The sequence below is a fragment of the Setaria viridis genome, chromosome 9, assembly GCF_005286985.2.
Source record: "Setaria viridis chromosome 9, Setaria_viridis_v4.0, whole genome shotgun sequence".
NCBI classification, from domain to species: Eukaryota; Viridiplantae; Streptophyta; class Magnoliopsida; order Poales; family Poaceae; genus Setaria; species Setaria viridis.
Genome location: NC_048271.2, coordinates 13,224,351 through 13,244,026, shown reverse-complemented (window position 1 = coordinate 13,244,026; position 19,676 = coordinate 13,224,351). Strand labels below are relative to the sequence as shown.

The window sequence follows — 19,676 nt, the reverse complement described above, 5'->3', positions numbered from 1 at the left end:
GTCAAAACTTTTTTTTCTCCATCAATATATAAGCTACCTACGTAGGCAAATTTACACGTGAATCTAATCGTAGGTCGTTTGACTTTTCTATATTTATAAATATTATTATACACCTAGATATAGTGTATGTCTAAGTGCATAATAATTCTATAAGTGTCACGGTCTCTAAAATTAGATTTTGACCCATAATCTCCCTTCCCTTTATAATGCAATGTTTGTAGCAACGAAATTATATATAACCATAAAATTGTACTTTCACACACGAATCTACTGGTATAACTTTTGTACACAAACACTACATTTTGTTTCACTAATTGTTGGTTGAAATTACGTGGAAGTCTTGAACTGCGTACCAAAAGAAATGGATGGAGTGTATGTGAATGCCAACGAAGGAAGCCGTCGATCCAACGACTGCTAAACACTGCGCATTCGTCATCGACGATTATTCTATTCTACCGTGCGCACATCATGCATCGTTTACTGGCTCAGCTAATTCTGCAGGTTTAATTGCTTTCATGTCAACACCATTTACCATTTTACCACCAGCTTGCAGGTTCCAACGTTGCAGTATTTGGTATTATGATTGTGCTGCCGAAGTCATACCTTCATGACCTAATCGTAGTAGCCCTCCTATCAACTGACCTAAACAAAGCATGGAGTGGAAGCCAAATCATGGACTCAAGACATCGACATAAAGCAAAGTCCGTATATATCCAGACCAGTCGCTGTAGGGTGGAGCAATATATAGCATACAAAATACAGAAAAATACAAAGGCGTACCACCCAGACCCAGCTCTAGAATCCTGATTCCTGTCTCCTAATAGCAGCTGCAGCCTAGTGCATGAATTATTTGTGGCCTTAAGAAGAGGTTGGGTGCCACGAGAGCCTACGACTAACTAGCTAGCCGCGCGGAACCCTCTGTTGCATGCTGTTGCAAAAGCTCTGCCTTTTTCAGCTATAAAGACGATGGCCAAATCTTCCAGCAATATTCTACCCATTTTGCGTGTCAAAAATACCCACCATGCAGAGGCAGCAGCAACTACCAGATAGACGCTGGTCACTGAAGACGAAATATATGTTGATGTTGTCCATCATCTTTTCTCCCCTGGATACCATCGACGAAGGTCCCGTTTAGATACCTATACTAAAATTTAGCACCTACATGTTTGATACTAATTAGGAGTATTAAATATAAGTTAATTACAAAATTAATTGTACAGATGGAGTCTAATTCGCTAGATTCTAATTAATCCATGATTTGATAATGTGGTACTACAGTAACCATTTGCTAATGATGAATTAATTAGGCTTAATAGATTCGTCTCGCGAATTAGCACATGGATTTTGCAATTAGTTTTATAATTAGCTCATGTTTAATTCTCCTAATTAGTATCCGAACATCCGATCTAATTAATCCTATTGTACGACTGACGAGACGTTTGCCCACATAAGATGGGCACGGATACCCATGCATATTCTCTTACGGCCGTGAGTACCTCGCTGAACAAACGATCGAGCCGCCGCATGCTTCCAAACCCTCTTCAAGCCCTGTTTTATCCGATCCAGCTAGCTGACCCGGTTTTTCGTGACCGCCATCACGATGACGGTGATGTAAAACGTGTTAACGCACGCTATCATGATCAGCTGATCACGATTTACGAAAGCGATAATGCAGAGACGTCAGTTCGTGCGTCCGAGACGATGCCCCATCGAATGAAGTGACCTGAACAAAGAAGTTTTCGGCCCATTTCTAAAATAAAATTTCTGTCACATCGAATGTTTATATACTAATTAGAAGTATTAAATATAGATTAATTACAAAATTAATTATACAGATGAAGGCTAATTTGCGAGATGAATCCATTAAACCTAATTAGTTCATGATTTGATAATGTGGTGCTACAGTAAACATGTGCTAATGATGGATTAATTAGGCTTAATAGATTCGTCTCGGGAATTAGCCTCCATCTGTGTAATTAGTTTTATAATTAGCTCATGTTTAGTCCTCCTAATTAACCTTCAAATATTCGTTGCAATATAAATTTTAATCCGGACTAAACATCGAAACACCCCTTCATCCGTGTGGAGACAAAACACTTTGTTCTGCACGCCGCCGCTGGGATCTCCATGCTACGGCGTGCGTGGACACTGGACAGGTAGACTGCAACACTTGGTGCGCCTAGATTTCATCCGAAGATGAATCTCCCTGAAGATCTCGTACGAACGATCACCGTTGGTGGTTGGTTATCCTAGATGTACGGATAAATCGGCAGTCGTTGTTCGTTGATGGCAACCATAAACTGTACTTGGCCAGATTTGAATGCAATGTTGCTTTCACTTCATCTTCTCCTAGGTGCAAACAAGCTAACATTAGTTTAGGGCACCCCCGCCAGTCCGCCAAACAACAATAATAATAATCATTACGAAAGCAACAGGCAAAACCAGGGAAGAAGGCTGGATTATCTGCACCTAGAGTGCGTATGATCCTACTTCCTCTAACCCTGGATATACAACGGCAAGCTCTATTTTTTTTTTGTCAAGATTACTTTGAGCTGGTCATCTCTTGCTTCTGCAAATATTGGAGCTAAGGCTGTGCCGCTGTGGTATATATATTCAGGGCTGGAGCATAGCCATTTCGTTCCTATTTTGTAGTGTCAACTAGACCAATTTAAACCACTCTAATTATCATATAGAAACTCTCTCTCTCTCTCTCTCTCTCTCTCTCTCTCTATATATATATATATATATATATATATATATATATATATATATATATATATATATTACTATGGATGAGTTTTGCCAAATAGGTTCTAATTTAGCACATCACTTTAACTATAAAAAAATTACGAAAACATACTATTTCAAGTAGGAAAAAATATTATAACGACTCTTAGTAACATTAATCTCATTTTGTCTATCTGTATTTCTATCTCATGAGCTTGTTTTGGTACACTTATTTTGAAAGTTAAAAAAAGATGTGATCATGTGTAACATTTTTTCTGAATGTATGGATTATTTTCGTTTTTTTTTGTTCAAATCGAGGAGATTATGTGGTACAATTTGGTCAAATTTGTGCGATATCAAAAGAACTACGCATCTTCGTCGATCGTTGGACGACGGCACAGCATCCATCTTACGGAAGTACGAGACCATCTAGGTGAAACATCCAGGTGGTCAGAAAAAATGATAACATGAGCATCCCTTGACCAACCTCCTGGCGGAAGCGAACACTTGTCCCACCGGTCAAATATCACGCAACGTACAAAACCGAAAGGGGCACGTCCTCCAATATCTTGTACGATTCCAACAATATTGTACGTACAAGGCCATACCCATCCTCTTTTCTCACAAAACAAAATAGCGTGGACAAACCGTAGACAAGCTTTTACTTGCGCGCTCATCTCACAATCTCTCTTCGCTTCAACGAAACGCATGCGCGATTTGCTCAGATTTCCCCGTACCCCCTCGAATCCTTCGATTCTACAAATCTGCCGTTCGATCGAAGCCCCACATCCGCGGGTCAATCCCACCAACCAGCCCACCGGCACCAGCTCCCGGCTCCCGCACCCCACACGTAGACACGGAGCCAGCCAGCCTACGCAATTATTCCCCGCACCCACGCAAAAGCTTCGCCTAGAGCCCCCCTCCCCCGCACATGGGCGCGCTCCCCTCCACGGGAACAGGTAGGGGAGGGAGCCCATCGCCCCGCGCGGCGCCACCCCGCAGCCGCTCGCGTGCCCCTGCGCTGCTGCGCGCGGTCACGGAGCCGAAAGGCTCGGTTCCGTCGGTTCCCGCGAGCCCGAGCAGGAGCACGCGCGCGGGCGCGGCCTCGGAGGCAGTGGGGGCGCCGCGAGCGCGAGACCACGCGGGCGGGGGCGCGGAGCCACGAGAGCGGCGTGCGCCCTGGCGCCCTGCTGCTGGCCTGGCCTGGGCTCGTGTTCGTCCGTTTCGTTCGTACGCGCGTACGTCCTCGGCCGTGGTACCCGGCCGCCCGCGGCTATGTAGCCGCCCAGCCGCTTGGCAGGTTGAGTCGCGGGGCGAACAGAAACGCGCGCCCGGAGGGCCCGGGGGACCGCATGCAGATTCTCTCTGGCAGATGGGAGTTGGGCACGCCGTGTTTCTGTTGACTCGAGCGGATGGCTACACCTACGTATGTTGCGGTTGTACAGTGTTACTAGAACAAATTGCTGGTCCTGTTAGGGTATAGCAAGGTTACGCCTGACGCTGAAATTCCCGTCTCCGGTGGCTAACAAAGAATCGTTTCTGAGTAGCTGTTCTACACACGAATTTACTGTTTATTCGTTAAAATTGCTGGATATTTTTTTATTATAAGAAAAGAGAGGACATTGCTTGAACATTTGAAAGAAAGTATTATCATGTGTATTTAGTTCTTCTCGATGGTGGCTACTAGCTAAGTATTCCATGTAGCTTGAAGCTCCACAAACTTTCACATTTTCTGGTACGAGTGAATCAAATATTTACAAGCGACTCAAAAGATAGAAAAGTTTTGTCAAGCTTTTCACGGATGGATGGTACCGGCCATGCATTTGTCTTATTTATTTTCAAGAACGATTTTATGTCATATCTAAGGTATTTATGCTAAGGGCAAGTGCTTATAGTTAGAAACGAGTCTAGAATATATATCATTTATTGCAACACTACAAATTAGTAAGATTATACGCCTGTTTCAAAATATTATATAGAAAAAAGAAGACTAATACAGGTAAACTGCACTGACCATTTTAATACACGCGCTAATGCGCTATCTTAACCATTTAATGAAGAATTGTTATTTAATATATGAATTAATGTTGCGATATATTCTAATGGAAATCTCTTAATCGGGATGAGTGTAGATACGCCCACAATCGTTCGAAAAAATATGGTAAAAATACTCATAAATAGTCGAATCGTTTCCGGATACGCTTTATCACGAATCAATTTTGGGATACGAAAACCAGGTCCGAAACATGATTTCACTTGCTTAGTTATTATTTATTTTAAAAAATATTATTGATAGAAGCACGTCTTCCACATTGCAAAATTGGTCAAAATCGTCTCTCGGAATTCTCGTTTACCACCGAGCACAAAAGAAACATTCTCTTCCCAAAATTGCCAACTAACGCTGACAAGTCGTACAACTGCCTCCCGCAGACAATCCCACCCGGAGACCAGCATCGGGAGGCGGAGATCTACTCGGCAGTCGGCTGCACGCGGCTCACCTCGCAGTCACCGCCCCGTGCCCCCCACTGCCAGAAGGGACCCATCTCCACCGGGCCCGCTCGTCATAGAGCCACACCCACCGGCAGGTCCTCCCCCACATCGCCGCCGCTCGGTCCCGCTCCGCACCTCTCTCCCGCGCCCCCGCCACGTCACCGCCGAAATAATTAATTTCCGTTCGCTATCTCCTCTCCTCTTCTTCTCCCTCCCCCCACCCCCCTCTCCCCCTTCTCCCTCCCTCCCTCCCTCTCCTTCCCTCGCCGTCCACACGCGACTGCGCGAGACACTGGTCAACGGCCGGGGTGGTGGCAGGGCGGCGGCCGTGCGGGTGTTGGGGCTAGCTCCGTCGATCGCCCCGGAAGAACGCGGCGCGGCGCGGCGCGGCGCTGCCTTCCGGCGCTCGGGCTCCATGGGGAGGAACGGGAGCGTCAAGCGCTCGGGGTCCGCTGGCGGCTCGGGGCACGCCGCGGGGCCGCCGACGTTCACGGTGAACCCCGCCGACTACCGGCTGATGGAGGAGGTGGGGTACGGCGCGCACGCCGTCGTGTACCGCGCGATCTTCCTGCCCAGGAACGAGGTCGTGGCGGTCAAGTGCCTGGATCTCGATCAGCTCAATAACAACATCGTGAGCACCTGCGACACCTCTTCCCCCCTTCATACAATTCCCTGGGTTTTCGGCTGCGGTCTGGTTGCGGGTGCCATCTGCCGTTGATCTAGCTGGCGAGAGATCCGTTCGCCGATTCGAGTGGATTTTATTCATTTGGTAGCTTGGCAATTTGCGGCGGAATTTTGATCCGTGTAACGCCCTACCAGATCAATTCGGACCTTGCTTTGACATCATGTTGATAGCAATTTCGTATTTACTGCTTGTTCTGTTACTAGTCGTTGCTTAGTCTGAGGCTCAGTTGGAAAGACCAACTGAGTCATGCATGTACCTGCATTTTAGCTTTTTTTTAGCGCATTTATTGTTTTGCATGGTTTATTTGTGGGTGCTTCCGGTTTAGACGGTGAGTTAAAATATTCTGTCGGGACTCTTTTACTTGGCGTGAGTATGGGCTTTTCTGGTGGCTTGGTAGTTTTTAGAAGACGCAGACCAAAGAGCCATATGAGTTTAGGCGTCCTGCATAGACTGCAGAGAACTTACAGTCTCTGATTTTTTGAATTTAGTGAATCAATCAGCCTCATTTCCCTAGGAGTTTGAGAAGACGCGGACCAAAGAGCCGTACTAGTTCAGGCGTCCTACATTGACCACAGGGAACTTACAGTCTGTGTTTTTTTTTTGGAATTCAATGAATAAATGAATAAACCAGTCTTCTTTCCCCAGAAGTGGTTGACCATTTGTTTTTGACTGGTTGGCTCCATTCTACTAGATTGTTTCTTTAGTTTCTGGTATGTTTGCATTTTACATGGGATCATTTTCTGCAAAGTGCACTGGGCTCACAAATTCAAGGCAGTACAGCTAGAAACTGATTCTATTTTCTTTTGACGGTTTACAATTAATTGACATGATGAACTGATGATGGTAAAGCGATCATGATCCAAATGTTACTAGTTGGATGTGTGTTTTAGTATAGGCTGTTTTCTTCTATCGAAACCTTCTCAAGACGTCAGATGATAAATTTTTTTTGGAAAAGAAAATAATTTGTAAAATATCCCTAAAACACCTTTTTAATGTCATTGTCTTCTATTTTTAGCTATTGGCTCACTAGAAAATTAGACGGACATGTTTCTTTTACTAATACGACCATAGTTTCTTCCCAACATTCCATTGGCTAGCGTCCCATTACTTGGACAGCACCCATGATTGGCCTACTGCCTTCACCATTGGAAGCCAGCCACTTCATGGTCACTTGCAGATCTTGATCTGGCAATAGTGTGCATAATTCTCCACGTCTTTCTTGTTGGAGTGTTTTAGGCTTGTTTGGCAGAGCTCCAGCTTCAAGATCCATGCAGAATTTGGACTTTGTATGATGAATTAAAGTTTGTTTAATCCAAAAATAAGAACAAATAAAGCCTAATTAAATATCCTCGATCTGCCACAGCTTCAGCTCCAATATTTCTGGAGCTACTATGGACTCCAAGAATTTGGTTTCTTTGACTAATAAGACTTGCCAATCTCATTTGAGTAGGGAAATTTTTCAGTGTATGGAGTTCATATTTTTTATGTTATCCTCGTTTTGTGGCTCATGTTAGTATTCATCTCTAGCAAATTGCGGTAGGCTCAAGTTTGGCATTTTTACATCTGTTTCAAAACTTCCTCTGTGGTGGTGTAACTGTAACGTAGCTTTGAAGTGGCATCTATAAATTCTCTGATGCAATCTAAAGGGGAACCTAATCAACAGTACTACTAGCTTTTGGAATGCCAAAGTCATGTTTTTCTGAGGCAAAATGATGGTGCAGTGTCCTCACTTCTTGGTGTCGATGTCTTACTGACTCTTGTTTCTTCCTTTTTCTTATGGAAGCATAAATGGATTCAATTCTTTCCACTGTGTTATTTGTAGGATGAGATACAAAGGGAGGCTCAAATAATGAGCTTGATCGACCATCCTAATGTCATCAGGGCTTACTGCTCATTTGTCGTGGAGCACAGCCTTTGGGTGATAATGCCATTCATGACAGAGGGTTCATGTTTACATTTAATGAAGATCTCATACCAGGATGGTTTCGATGAACCCGTCATTGGTTCCATTCTAAAGGAAACTCTTAAAGCTCTGGAATACCTCCACAGGCAAGGTCAAATACATCGTGACGTCAAGGTTAGTTTCAGCTGAATATTTCTGGGTAAAAACTGTAGCCGTTCGATGTATTTAGTCATTTTTTCCATTTGGCACTTGCAGGCAGGTAATATTCTTATCGACGGTGCCGGTGTAGTGAAGCTTGGAGACTTTGGTGTTTCTGCTTGCATGTTTGATAGAGGTGATAGGCAAAGATCTAGGAATACATTTGTAGGAACGCCATGCTGGTAACTGCTTAACCTAAATTTTATAAATATTTTGTATGAGTTTATCATGTTTGATATAATTTTTTTTGTTCCAAATTTTCTGTCTAGGATGGCTCCAGAAGTGCTCCAGCCTGGCACTGGATATAATTTCAAGTATGTTAAACTTTGTATATATTTGTAATTTATTTTCCGTGTAACTCATGCCTGGATACATCCTCAGACCATACCTCTTTCTTACATTGATGCCAAAAAATCACCATGTATTCATAATGAATTGCTTAATAGCTGGCCTGCCTCTTGGATTGTGTCTTCACTGTTTTTTTCTTTTTTCTTTCTTTCATGGCTATTATTATAAAAAAAAAGATGTACCTGCTGTGCCAGGGTTCTCTATTTTTGTATGTTAAGAAGTCAATAGGAATTCTCATCAAGTCTCGTCTTGTACAGAGCTGACATATGGTCATTTGGAATAACTGCTCTTGAACTAGCGCATGGCCATGCTCCGTTTTCAAAATACCCCCCTATGAAGGTAATGCTTCTGCCTGCGCAGAATTTCTTTAGTTCTGCTGTTTTAATGTTGTGTTAATAACTGTTGCAATAAATGTTTCAAATGCCCTTTGGCATGTTGCAAATTGCAATGACTTCCACGTTGTTATAAATGTTACCTCTTAACCCTGTATTACCCAGCCCAACCTTTTCATTTGTGGGATGCTGATGGTAGATGGTCAGATTAGTCCTAATTGTATAGTTGTGTTGGCAACCTAGCAACATGGACAATCATATATATTAAACGTGTGCTTCGGTTGTAGGTTCTTCTCATGACCCTCCAGAATGCACCACCTGGTCTTGACTATGAACGTGACAAAAGATTCTCAAAGGTAGTACCGATCCTTTCAGCTGATCATCATATATGAACCATTTCTGTGGTTAACTACCATAGATTGTGTTCTAGTTTTACCTTTCTAAGTAGGCATTTTCAGTTGTGATCAGTCATTTAAAGAGATGGTTGCCATGTGCTTGGTCAAAGATCAAACAAAGAGGCCAACAGCTGAGAAGTTGCTAAAGCATTCATTTTTCAAAAATGCGAAGCCTCCAGACTTGACCATCAAGAGTATCTTATCTGATTTACCTCCTCTCTGGGACCGTGTAAAGGCTCTCCAGGTATGAAGCCTTCATGTTATTATCATGAAACACCCTCTTCGTGCGAAATGTAGCTGAAGTTTATGTGTACCTCCAGCTTAAAGATGCAGCACAATTGGCTTTGAAGAAAATGCCTTCTTCTGAACAGGAGGCCCTCTCCCTGGTTTGTGACATGCACTTAACTCATTTTTATGCTATGTTCTGTACCATTCTTGATTCCGCGAGATTCGTTTCTATATCCAGTTACCATAAATCCATAATCATTGTGATGCTTTGAACAGGCCAGATTAGACATTAGACTTACAAATACTTAGTAACCAGGGTTCGGCAACTCTGCTTTAACAACTTACCCTGTGATATCAAATCTTGCATACAGATGTGTAATGCTGAATAATTGCCCCTATATTCTGTTCCATAAATAGTCATACAATTGTTTTAGCAATTTTTTTGCTGTACAATTGGGTAAATGCTGCAATTAGTTTGAAAGGTTGCTTATCATAAAATTGAATGCATTCATACAGAGTGAGTATCAACGAGGTGTTAGTGCGTGGAATTTCGATATTGAGGATCTCAAGGCTCAAGCATCGTTGGTAAACCTTCTACTCTTGTTCTCTTCTCCAATATAAACTTTCTTTCTATTCGGCCTTCTATCCATTCAAAGTTGTCATTAATCTGGCTGAATTTCCAGATTCATGATGACGAGCCACCAGAAATAAAAGAAGATGATGACACTGCAAGAAGCATCGAAGTTGAAAAGGTCTAATACATTTTTATTTTTATTTTCTAGGGAAGTTATTTGATAATTATCTTAAGGAAGCTTAAGATTATTTTGAAGAGAATTTTTCTGCAAAATATGTCGCAGAGTTCGTATGTGCTCATCTTTGCAGTAGAACTCTTAAGTATTTTGTATATAACTGTCACTTTTTGATCCTTAAACAGGATTCATCTTCCAGGAACCATTTCGGGAAGTCATCTTCAAATGATTGTGACTCCAGGTCAAACCAGTATTATTTAGCATCTTCTAGTGATTTGCAGCTGTAGAAGTTCCGCTTCAATTCCATGGACCTAAGTAGGATGCTAGAGATAGGGACGAATGAGTATTATCGATCCTGGTTATTATAATTTTTTAATTATTTTGTAGTGAAATGTACTCTCTTGATATATTTCAGGGAGCGAACCTTTGCAACCACAGTAAATTCACGTGGAAACAGCCCTATTACGAACGAGGTTTTTGATTTTGATTTCGATTTTAATGACACCGATCCTAAAAAGAAGGCTGATGGATGTGAAAACAACACGAGAGAGAATGATTCATTGCCCTCTACATCAAAGCGGGAACCAGAGTCGAATCATTGGACAAGTGATGTTGGGCAGAGACAACAGACTTTTGGTGGGAACAATAGCTCAGTGGCTGCTGAAAGGGGCCATAGTTTTGAGAGGTGAGAGGTGCATTATCTATTCATTGGTTCCTACTAACTCTGATCACAAATATAAGTCCATCGAGGTTCGTCCTAAGTCAAACTTTTGAACTTTGGCTAGCAATACCTGTAAAAATATATCATCTTTAATGAAATGAGTTATATAGTATGGAAGCATTTTTCATAGTGAATCCAGTAATGTCAATCTTGTGTTATCTCTGTAGTATTTATACAAAATTTTAGATATTGATGTTCAAAGTTAAGAAATATTGATTTAGGACGAACATTGATGGACATATATTTGTGATCAGAGGATGTAGTGTTCTGCTCTGAGTTTTTTGTTCTTTAAGAGATTTTTTAAGTTTTTGTTTTTATTCTATTGCATGTGATGCTAATGACTGAATGGAGTGACTTTAATGGGATCATAGCTAGCTAGTGATTTTAGAGAGTTTTTTTTATCTCTAATTTGTAATTTAGTTATTATAATGTGCGTGCTTTTAGGTAAACTTGAGTAAATTTCTTTGTAAATTTAACCTATTTTTTATGAATGTGCAGCAGATGAAATGGAAATCCCAATTAATGTCTTTATGTCCTCAATAATTATGGTTTCCTTCCTTTTCTGAATTAGTTGTTTACTATGGTACCTGTTTGTATACAAGGCATATTCCTCTTGAAGAATATAATAACATTGTCGCATTTTTATTCCTGAGGCCTAAAGTATTGAACTTGTTTATTGGAGTGTTAACATTTTTTTATGCCTGATGCTTGAAGGTTAATTGTTATTACTGTTTGGTACCAGGGATGTAGCTGTGCAAATGATATCTGACAAACAAAGAAGTGATATGAGAAAAACAGCAAGCCTTAGTGGCCCACTTTCACTGCCAACTCGTGCTTCTGCAAATAGTCTGTCGGCTCCTATTCGATCTTCAGGAGGTATGAGGGAGGGTCCATCTGATTATCACGGCACATGTTCATTGTTTTCACTAGCGTACAAACAAAACATGCACGGGCAATCTCACACTAGGTTTTCTATATGTATTGTGGCATTTGAATGCTGATTTTCTTTTGCTCATTGTAGTTTATGTAGATTCATCAGTTGACAAGTCCAAACGCAACGTAGTGGAGATTAAAGGCCGCTTTTCGGTGACATCTGAGAATGTCGATCTTGCAAAGGTAAGTGAATTGGGTGGATGCTGGATACAATTAATGTTAGCAGGCTTCAATTGAGTAGTATTTCATCCAGAAAATTTAATAAATCTCTACTTTCCAGGTTCAGGAAGTTCCAGTTCCAGTCAGCTGTCTCTCCCGTAAATCACCAGAGGTGAGGTCGTTGTTATTTAGAATGCAGTAACAATTTCACAATGTTACAGTCACAAATTCATGGTTAACTCTTGGTTTTCTCAGGGTTCACTGCTAAGAAAATCTGCTAGCGCTAGTGATTGTTTGGTCAATGCTAAGCTGATGGTATGGCCTTCTTTCCTCATGATTGCTTTTTCTAAACCCCTGAAATTGTAGTGAAACATTTTCCATTTTAGTGGAGAAAAGAAAAGTACACACATTCAGGCTAGCATATTTTGATTTTTGAGATGGGATACAAGCCCTAGAATTACCAGTATGAATGGCGTTAAATCTTATACCTACTGATTATTGCTCTTCTGCCACTTCTGTAGACTGATTGTTAATTGTGTACTATTTGATTTTGATACATCATATATGTTGATGGATACTCAAGAGCTCTATGTTGATGGATACTTAAGAGCTCTATGTTGATGGATACTTAAAGAGCTCTAGCATTGTTGAGTTCCTTCACTCTGCATTAACCATTGTTTTCTTGATGTCATCGGTAATTGTAAGCTCCTTATAGTTCAGTTTAAGAGTCAATAAACAATTTCCTAACCCTTCGGAACACTGGCATTATTGCATGAGGTCCATTATTTATTTCTGTCATTCTATGTGATAAGCGAGCAATGTTGGTCATAGATTGAGTAAAAGTACCTATTTTCTTATGAGTTTTTAAGGCGAATTCACTTTTTTCTTTTAATAAAGAACATTTCTTTGATGTTGCAGTGTAATCCTAATCAGCTGAAGGAACTCTGCAATAGTTCAGTTTCATCGTCAATATTAATTCCTCACCTTAATAACCTTGTGCAACAGACCATGTTTCAGCAGGTATGGAGGAAGCTTTGATGCACAACACATGTTAAGTTATTCCATAAGACTTTAGCTAATTATTGTATCTCTGAAATTAGGATCTGATCATGAACCTACTAAGTAGTTTGCAACAAAATGAGAAAGCTGATGGTAAGTGCCATTTCCGTTTTGGGCTCTGAAGTTCAATTTATTTCTATGATAGCAAGTTAAAAACTCTCTCTTCAGGATCAGAGCCTGGAATATCTTCTCAAGTCCGAACTATGGAGAGTGATAAAGAGGTAAGCATCAACCTATTTTATGATTTCAAGCATTGACAAATGAGTTGCCAATCGTAGCACTTCCTTCAATATTTTGTTAAATATCACTAAAATGTGTCATTTCACTTTTTTAGCAGGCTGAGACAGCTAACTCTGAGAAGGAACGGTCATTACTTGTTAAAATTTCAGAATTACAGTCTAGGTATGTCCACTTCTGCACAGGTGATATTACAAAAAATTCCACTCTTAAACATCAGCGCAACAGTTATAGCAAATTTACGACTCCATACCACAGATTATTCGTTGGAATGGCACCATTTATGTTCTGTTTTGACAACCACGGTTTAGTTGTTTTGAACTTAGAAATACACTTCCACTATCGAACTGAACCGGATATTAAGTACATTTTGTTTATGTTATTTTGAACATTCATACTATTTGTAGGGACCACTTTTGTGTATTCCTAGAATTTTCTTATGGATGTTTTTTTTCCTCCCTGCAGGATGATAACACTGACTGACGAACTAATTGCCGCTAAGCTAAAACATGCGCAGGTCAGTATCATTGTTACATTTTATTTAATAAAGAAGCTGGAATAAGCTCATGACAAAAATAATCATGATCCTGGCATTTGAATTCTGATTCCTTTTTTTCTCCCCCACTCCATTTACAGTTGCAGCAGGAGCTGAATGCATTGTACTGCCGGGAAGAAATCGAAGACATTAGGGATGAGGACAATGAAGAAACATAACATCAGGAGGATCCATGCTGTGGAATTAGCTGCCCTGGCTTTTAACATTGAGGTTAATGGAGTCTTAACAGGAGAAGGAATTTGATGCCAGCAGTGCTTCTGATTCGCAAATATATGCCTGATCCGGAGACTAGCTCTGACAGCTGCGGCGCTTATGGAATTCTTTTTCTTTTTTGAAGGTTGTAGTGCCGTTGGCCGGCTGCCATCGTTGTGTATATCCATCTTTCTTTTCAGTTACCTTTATTTTCCGTTGGTTCAACGGGTTTTTGGTGGTCACAAGATTGCGGTTGCGGCATGGTGCATTCCGCTATTTCGGCTATACATATCATTGGAGTAGCTGTGATTATGTAGTTAGCAGATTGCCGGTTGGCTCTCCATGCAGCATAGCAGAAGACTGCATAATAAAATGTATTTTCTGTAGCAGTAGGTTGTATATTTCTGATTGGTGCATTCGTTGATATTGTCATGCATGGTTTATTTGCAAACCTCCAAACAGAGTTTGCATGTCTAATAAAGTATACCTTTCATTACTCCCTCTGTCACGTATTACGCGGAGCGTTTTTTCAATCGATTTAACTTAAACGGCAATCCTGATTATGGTATTGTTTAATTGCCAGAAATAATCACACAGCTATTGCTTAAGTACCATGTGTCTCGAGGGCAGAGAATCACGACCGAGCAGCACGTGCTGAAAGACACAGTTGCCATCTCTCACAAGAGGTGCAAAGGATGACAACAATGCCCATATTTTCCTCGGTAATTTAGACTTCTAATCCTCATTCAGAAAGACAAGGGTTATGCAACAGGTGAAAGCTCATCTACATTGTTAGGTTACAAAGGGAGTGAGAAGGCACGAATGTTGTCTGACGGTTAGCACAGGGGAAAACATACAGCGAAAATTTTTGCAATTACAACAACAATAAACTGCCTGGCATGAAGAGCAGACTAGCAATAGTACACTGCTGTTAGAATCCTACTGCTGATCTAGTCTTTGGTCTTGCCATCTTCCATGTTTGAGCTGCTAGCACCTTCACCAGCCTCGTTTGCGGCGTCACCATTCTGGCTGCGGATCTTCTCCGAATACTTGGCAAAGGCAGTGGTAAGGGCCGACCTTACGTCGGAACCTTTCTTCTTCTTGGATGTCTCTGATTTCTCTGCTGTATTTTCTGAGCTATCATTCGTCGATGGAGGTTGGCCTGATGCTTTCTCCCTGTCGGGAGTATCAGGCACTACAAGGTTTGGGCGAGCAGAAACCCGTTTGAATGGCTCGTGGAAAGTATCATAAAGTTGTTTTACCTACAATAGTGGAGCAAATTATGTACACATCAATTAAAGGAAATAAGGTCCATCATGCTATCAAGCAGAGAAGCAAAGCAGTCCAAATAGTGTCTTTGCAGTTTCTGTCAAAGGGATAACCAATGTTTACCTTCCGCTCACCAATTCCTGGGCAACGAGCCAGTTCCTCCATAGAAGCATTCATAACTTGTGAGAGTGACTGAAAGTAACAAATACATTTTATATCATGCATGCTTTGTTGCTCGATTTATTGTGTGAATGCTACTGCTATATTAAAGTACCAAAACAGAATGCATTGTCAAGCAACTATACTGTATATGAAGTTGCAAGGATTCCATGTCAAAGTGATTCTTTGTCCAACTTACCCCAAAAGATGAACCGAGTGTGACAACATCTGTTTTATTAACATGCCGAATGGATGTAAGTGCATGTGTCAACTGCAAAACAATATCCAAAAGAATATATATAAATACTATTGAAAGTGTGACAATATCCGTACATATTTCCAGCATTGCAAGTGATCTCAATATCCAAAACAATATTGAAACCACTTACAATGCTAGAAACATGCTATTGAAAATAAACACCAGTAAGGAAGCTAGGGACCATCATCATCAAACTATGTTATTCCTGCTAGGGTGCCTAGGAAGCATACATACCCTTGATAGATAGTCACTATCCGTGTGCTCACGAATACTGTCAGCTGGCTTGTTTTCATACACTTTGATAGTTTCCAAGTACCGACCACATTCCTCCAGGCTACACGAACAGTTTGCTCAGACAACTTACTCTTGAATCTTTACAAACATATCAGTGCAACCATGTCTTTACATCAATAAGTTCTTATAAAAATTCAATGATTCGTGTGATGGAGGACCACTAAATGAAGGCAAACACGGGCAACTGTTTTAGAATTTGTATACTGGGATGCTAAATAACATTACTCTAACAGAACTATACTTCACAACCAATACCGCAATACATAAGATCCAACACAAGGTGATTGCAGAACTATATTCATACTTGCGTAGAATTGATATAACAATCCAGGATGGAGCACAGAGAACAGGAACAAGAATATTAATGAATCCAAGCACATTAGGAAGTTATGTAATAATACCTCCAACCGCACAGGAGGGTGCAGTCATGCAGCAGTGCTGTTCTTGTAATTTCATGCAAAGGCTTGACTACATCTTCCTATGAACAGTGTGATTACTAAATTTCTTAAGTTATATGTTTTAAAATGCTGAATCTATGAAAAAGCAAATATGTTGGTCACTTGGTTGAAACTTACAACATCGACATGGCACAAGATGACACGGAGCCTGAAATTCTTCTGCAGTTCCCTTATCCGGTAATACAAGTAATCTGGATGTAGAAGATGGTACCTGATACTACATCCACAACAACAGAAACTGAGCATTAGAAATCACAGGAGAACCTTAAAGGACACACTCTGTAGCACCATATCATGTCATGATATGCAACACTGGAAATTGGCAAGACACTGTATAGCAGAAAGGAGTAAAACTAGAGAATCTATTCTTACAACAAAAGAATCATCCCATAGCTAAGATACAGTGTTGTGGGCATCAGGCAGGAAGAAAAATGTCTCATGGTAGATGCACGGTCAACTAATAATGTATAAAAGTCCAATTCAGAGTTTCTAAAGTTGAACTGAATACACAACAAGATGCAGAGATTTAGAAGAACCTTAAGTACAACGCACATGACGATTGCCCGAGCACATAGTCCGGCACGACATCAGCGAACGTCCACCTAGCATTTCTGATGTGCTTCAGCAGAGGGTTCCCTCTCTGTGTAACAAGAATGAACAAAGACTCGAAATTTGCCATACAAGAGGGGGAGAAGAATTCTCAAAAAAGAAGTCAAAGTGTCATGGTGCCAGTAATCGCGTCCCAGTACCTGCCTATGACTGACGAGAATGGCGTTCTTGCTCTGGGGTGCCGGTGCGGAGGAGCTAGCCTGAGGCGGCCTGCGCCAGGAAACCGAACTCGTCAGAGTCGAGGCCGGCGTCGCAGGGATTGGGAACAAGAAGGAAGGGGAGGGCAGTAGACATACCTCGGGGTGGAGGTGGGTTGGGGAGGCGGCGGCGGAGGCGAGTAGAACTCGGAGGACTTGAGGAAGGAGAAAGCCTGCGAGAACGATCCCGATGACGAAGAGGAGGATGAAGCGGCGGGGGCGCCGGCGCTGGCTAGAGGAGGGTTGTAGGAGGGCGGCGTCGAGGAGGAGGAGGAGGCGCCAGTGCCGAAGACCTCCTGGTAGGACGGGATCTTGATCAGGTTCTTGCCGGGCTGCCGCTCCGGCGGCCCCTGCTGCTCTCTTCCCCCGTCCATGGCGGCGCGGGAGTCCGGGAGGCGTGTCCGTTCGGACGGGGGAGGGAGGGGGAGCGGCGACCCGCGAGTCTGACAGTCCGACTCGAACCATCGCTGCACGCACGGGAGCAGCCGTGGACGGAAGATTGCTCTATCATGTTTGGGCCACGGGCCAGATCCATAGGTTTCATTTGGACTCTATAAAGCCCATGGGCTAGATTCATCGCAATATCCTGTCTACATTTTTTTTCTTTAACGCGTATTTCATTAGAAAATTTAGCGCCGGCTTCTTTCTCGTCCCATCCCTCTTTCCTCTCCAACGAGTGTTGTTTAGGTTTTCAACTTTACATCCAAATAAAAACCAGCGATTGAACTGCTCAAATCCTCGATTTGATGGTTCATTAGAACAACTCCAACCGATTGGACTGTTGGTTCAAAATGGTCTAAATATATCTGTATTTCATAGCTAACACAAAAACTGTAAAGTGGCGTGATTGTAAGGATTTGACCTCAAAAGCTATAAGTCGTGTGTTCGCATCGACCCAGCCCTCCTGTGTCTATTTTTAGCGGCAGATAGATCGGGTTTAGAGCGGGGCCTCGTCAATGTTTCTCTAATAACGGTTCTATGGAGCCGTTCTCGAGGACAAAGGCTATTGTAATCTTCAAAGACAACTGTGGTCCGTTTATGTTTACAAGGCACGGAATAATTTTCTAAATTATATTTTAATCATTCATTTATTATACAATATATTATTTATACTTATAAACTTATGACCATTGTAGACTATATTTGATTACGAATCCAATAATATAAAGTTTACATTATAAAAATAAAAATCATAGTTAAAGTATTGGTCAAATATTATAAAGTTTGAGTCTTGATATGCGTATGCGCCTTATAAACAAAAATGGAGGGAGTATGGTTCATCCAATTCTTTTTTTTCTTTATATATTCCCTCTTCCCCCGGTAGTAGGATTGACAGTGATAGGAAAAACACATAATGGTCATGATTGCAGTAGACAAGAAGACTTTTGTTTAAATTTTATTTTTTTTCCATGGACTTTAACTTTTAGTTTTAGTTATAATTTTCCTTAATATAATTTGGGTATAAAATGCACTAGGATACATTTTGTAAAAAAAGTGTATATTACATTTTTCCTAAATAAAAATGGGGCATTCCATCATAATAATCACAAATCATCTCATAAAGCTATCTATGTATCTTACTATTACTAATTGGAGACTCTTTTTGAAGCCTCCACATGAAACCACCTAGAAATCCTAGGTGGACAATCTAAAAAAGAGAAATCCTAGAAATTCTCTCAAAAAAGCAAAGCATCTAGTCATCAATTTGGTAGGCTAAATCATCATAACCATTGTATCTATTATATTTTCTAAAAAATAACCGACCTATGTTATTATGAAAACATTCTAAAGTAACCCCTAAATCTATATTAAATTACCCAACCCTGACATTATATAAAATAAATTAAAGTAATCCTCTAATCTTCATCTAAATTACCCACCTATACATTATAAAAAAATTTAAAATAATCCCTTACTTTACATCTAAATTGCCCACACTAGCATTATAAAAAATAATTATATCTAAATTACATGTGCCATTATTAAAAATTTGAATAGAAATCACCTCCATTAACCTAGAGGTGCATCAATATATGATTTTAAATTGTCTATTCTTACATTATTGGCATAGAAAATAATAGTTAAAGAATATACATGATGTGTGTCACCATGTATAAATATATAGAAAGAAGTGATGAGAATATATTTATGTTAAAATATATTACAAACTTAGAGTCTATTAAAAAATTCAAATGCATACCTGCAATGCAAAGTGAAAAAAGAAAGAAAAATTCTAAATGTAGATCAAAACATTTTAGAGTAATTACTAACTAAAATCTATCACAATCAGTTGAAGATAATAATTATATATTTAGATCAGTATTGTGTTAGCATATTTAACAAATGAGAGAGGGCTCAAGGTAACATTTTTGATAGTAAGCTATGTGCTCTTATTTTCTAAAATTGAAGACCGCGCATTGATTTTCACAAGATGCGCTATGAAATTCTCACAAAATTCAAAAATATCTGGGCATAAGTCCTATAAACTCTAATGATCGTAGCCATTGGTCTATTATATT

The 19,676-nt window shown here is 40.7% G+C and overlaps 2 protein-coding genes across 4 annotated transcripts; one reads left to right on the top strand and one right to left on the bottom strand.

Moving 5' to 3' along the window:
* The first annotated feature begins 5,455 nt into the window (after positions 1 to 5,455).
* Positions 5,456 to 14,408, top strand: LOC117837467 (uncharacterized). Of its 2 annotated transcripts, none has more exons than XM_034717104.2 (22): positions 5,456 to 5,848; positions 7,725 to 7,979; positions 8,061 to 8,185; positions 8,273 to 8,317; positions 8,609 to 8,690; positions 8,971 to 9,039; positions 9,152 to 9,322; positions 9,399 to 9,464; positions 9,823 to 9,891; positions 9,990 to 10,058; positions 10,241 to 10,296; positions 10,471 to 10,740; positions 11,519 to 11,652; positions 11,798 to 11,892; positions 11,990 to 12,040; positions 12,124 to 12,183; positions 12,787 to 12,888; positions 12,969 to 13,020; positions 13,096 to 13,148; positions 13,265 to 13,329; positions 13,630 to 13,681; positions 13,801 to 14,408. In XM_034717104.2, the coding sequence occupies exons 1-22, from the start codon at positions 5,633 to 5,635 to the stop codon at positions 13,876 to 13,878; spliced, it is 2,235 nt and encodes a 744-aa protein (XP_034572995.1). In that variant the 5' UTR covers positions 5,456 to 5,632; the 3' UTR covers positions 13,879 to 14,408. The 2 variants fall into 2 exon arrangements, with proteins under 2 accessions (XP_034572995.1, XP_034572993.1); XM_034717102.2 differs by having other exon boundaries at positions 5,457 to 5,848; positions 13,262 to 13,329.
* Positions 14,409 to 14,657: 249 nt separating this feature from the next.
* On the bottom strand, positions 14,658 to 17,635 carry LOC117837468 (DNA excision repair protein ERCC-1). Of its 2 annotated transcripts, none has more exons than XM_034717106.2 (9): positions 17,257 to 17,635; positions 17,101 to 17,170; positions 16,888 to 16,991; positions 16,469 to 16,562; positions 16,295 to 16,371; positions 15,834 to 15,933; positions 15,540 to 15,611; positions 15,305 to 15,373; positions 14,658 to 15,174 (listed from the first exon to the last, which is right to left on the bottom strand). In XM_034717106.2, the coding sequence occupies exons 1-9, from the start codon at positions 17,529 to 17,531 to the stop codon at positions 14,863 to 14,865; spliced, it is 1,173 nt and encodes a 390-aa protein (XP_034572997.1). In that variant the 5' UTR covers positions 17,532 to 17,635; the 3' UTR covers positions 14,658 to 14,862. The 2 variants fall into 2 exon arrangements, with proteins under 2 accessions (XP_034572997.1, XP_034572996.1); XM_034717105.2 differs by having other exon boundaries at positions 16,469 to 16,568; positions 17,257 to 17,634.
* Positions 17,636 to 19,676: the final 2,041 nt, after the last annotated feature.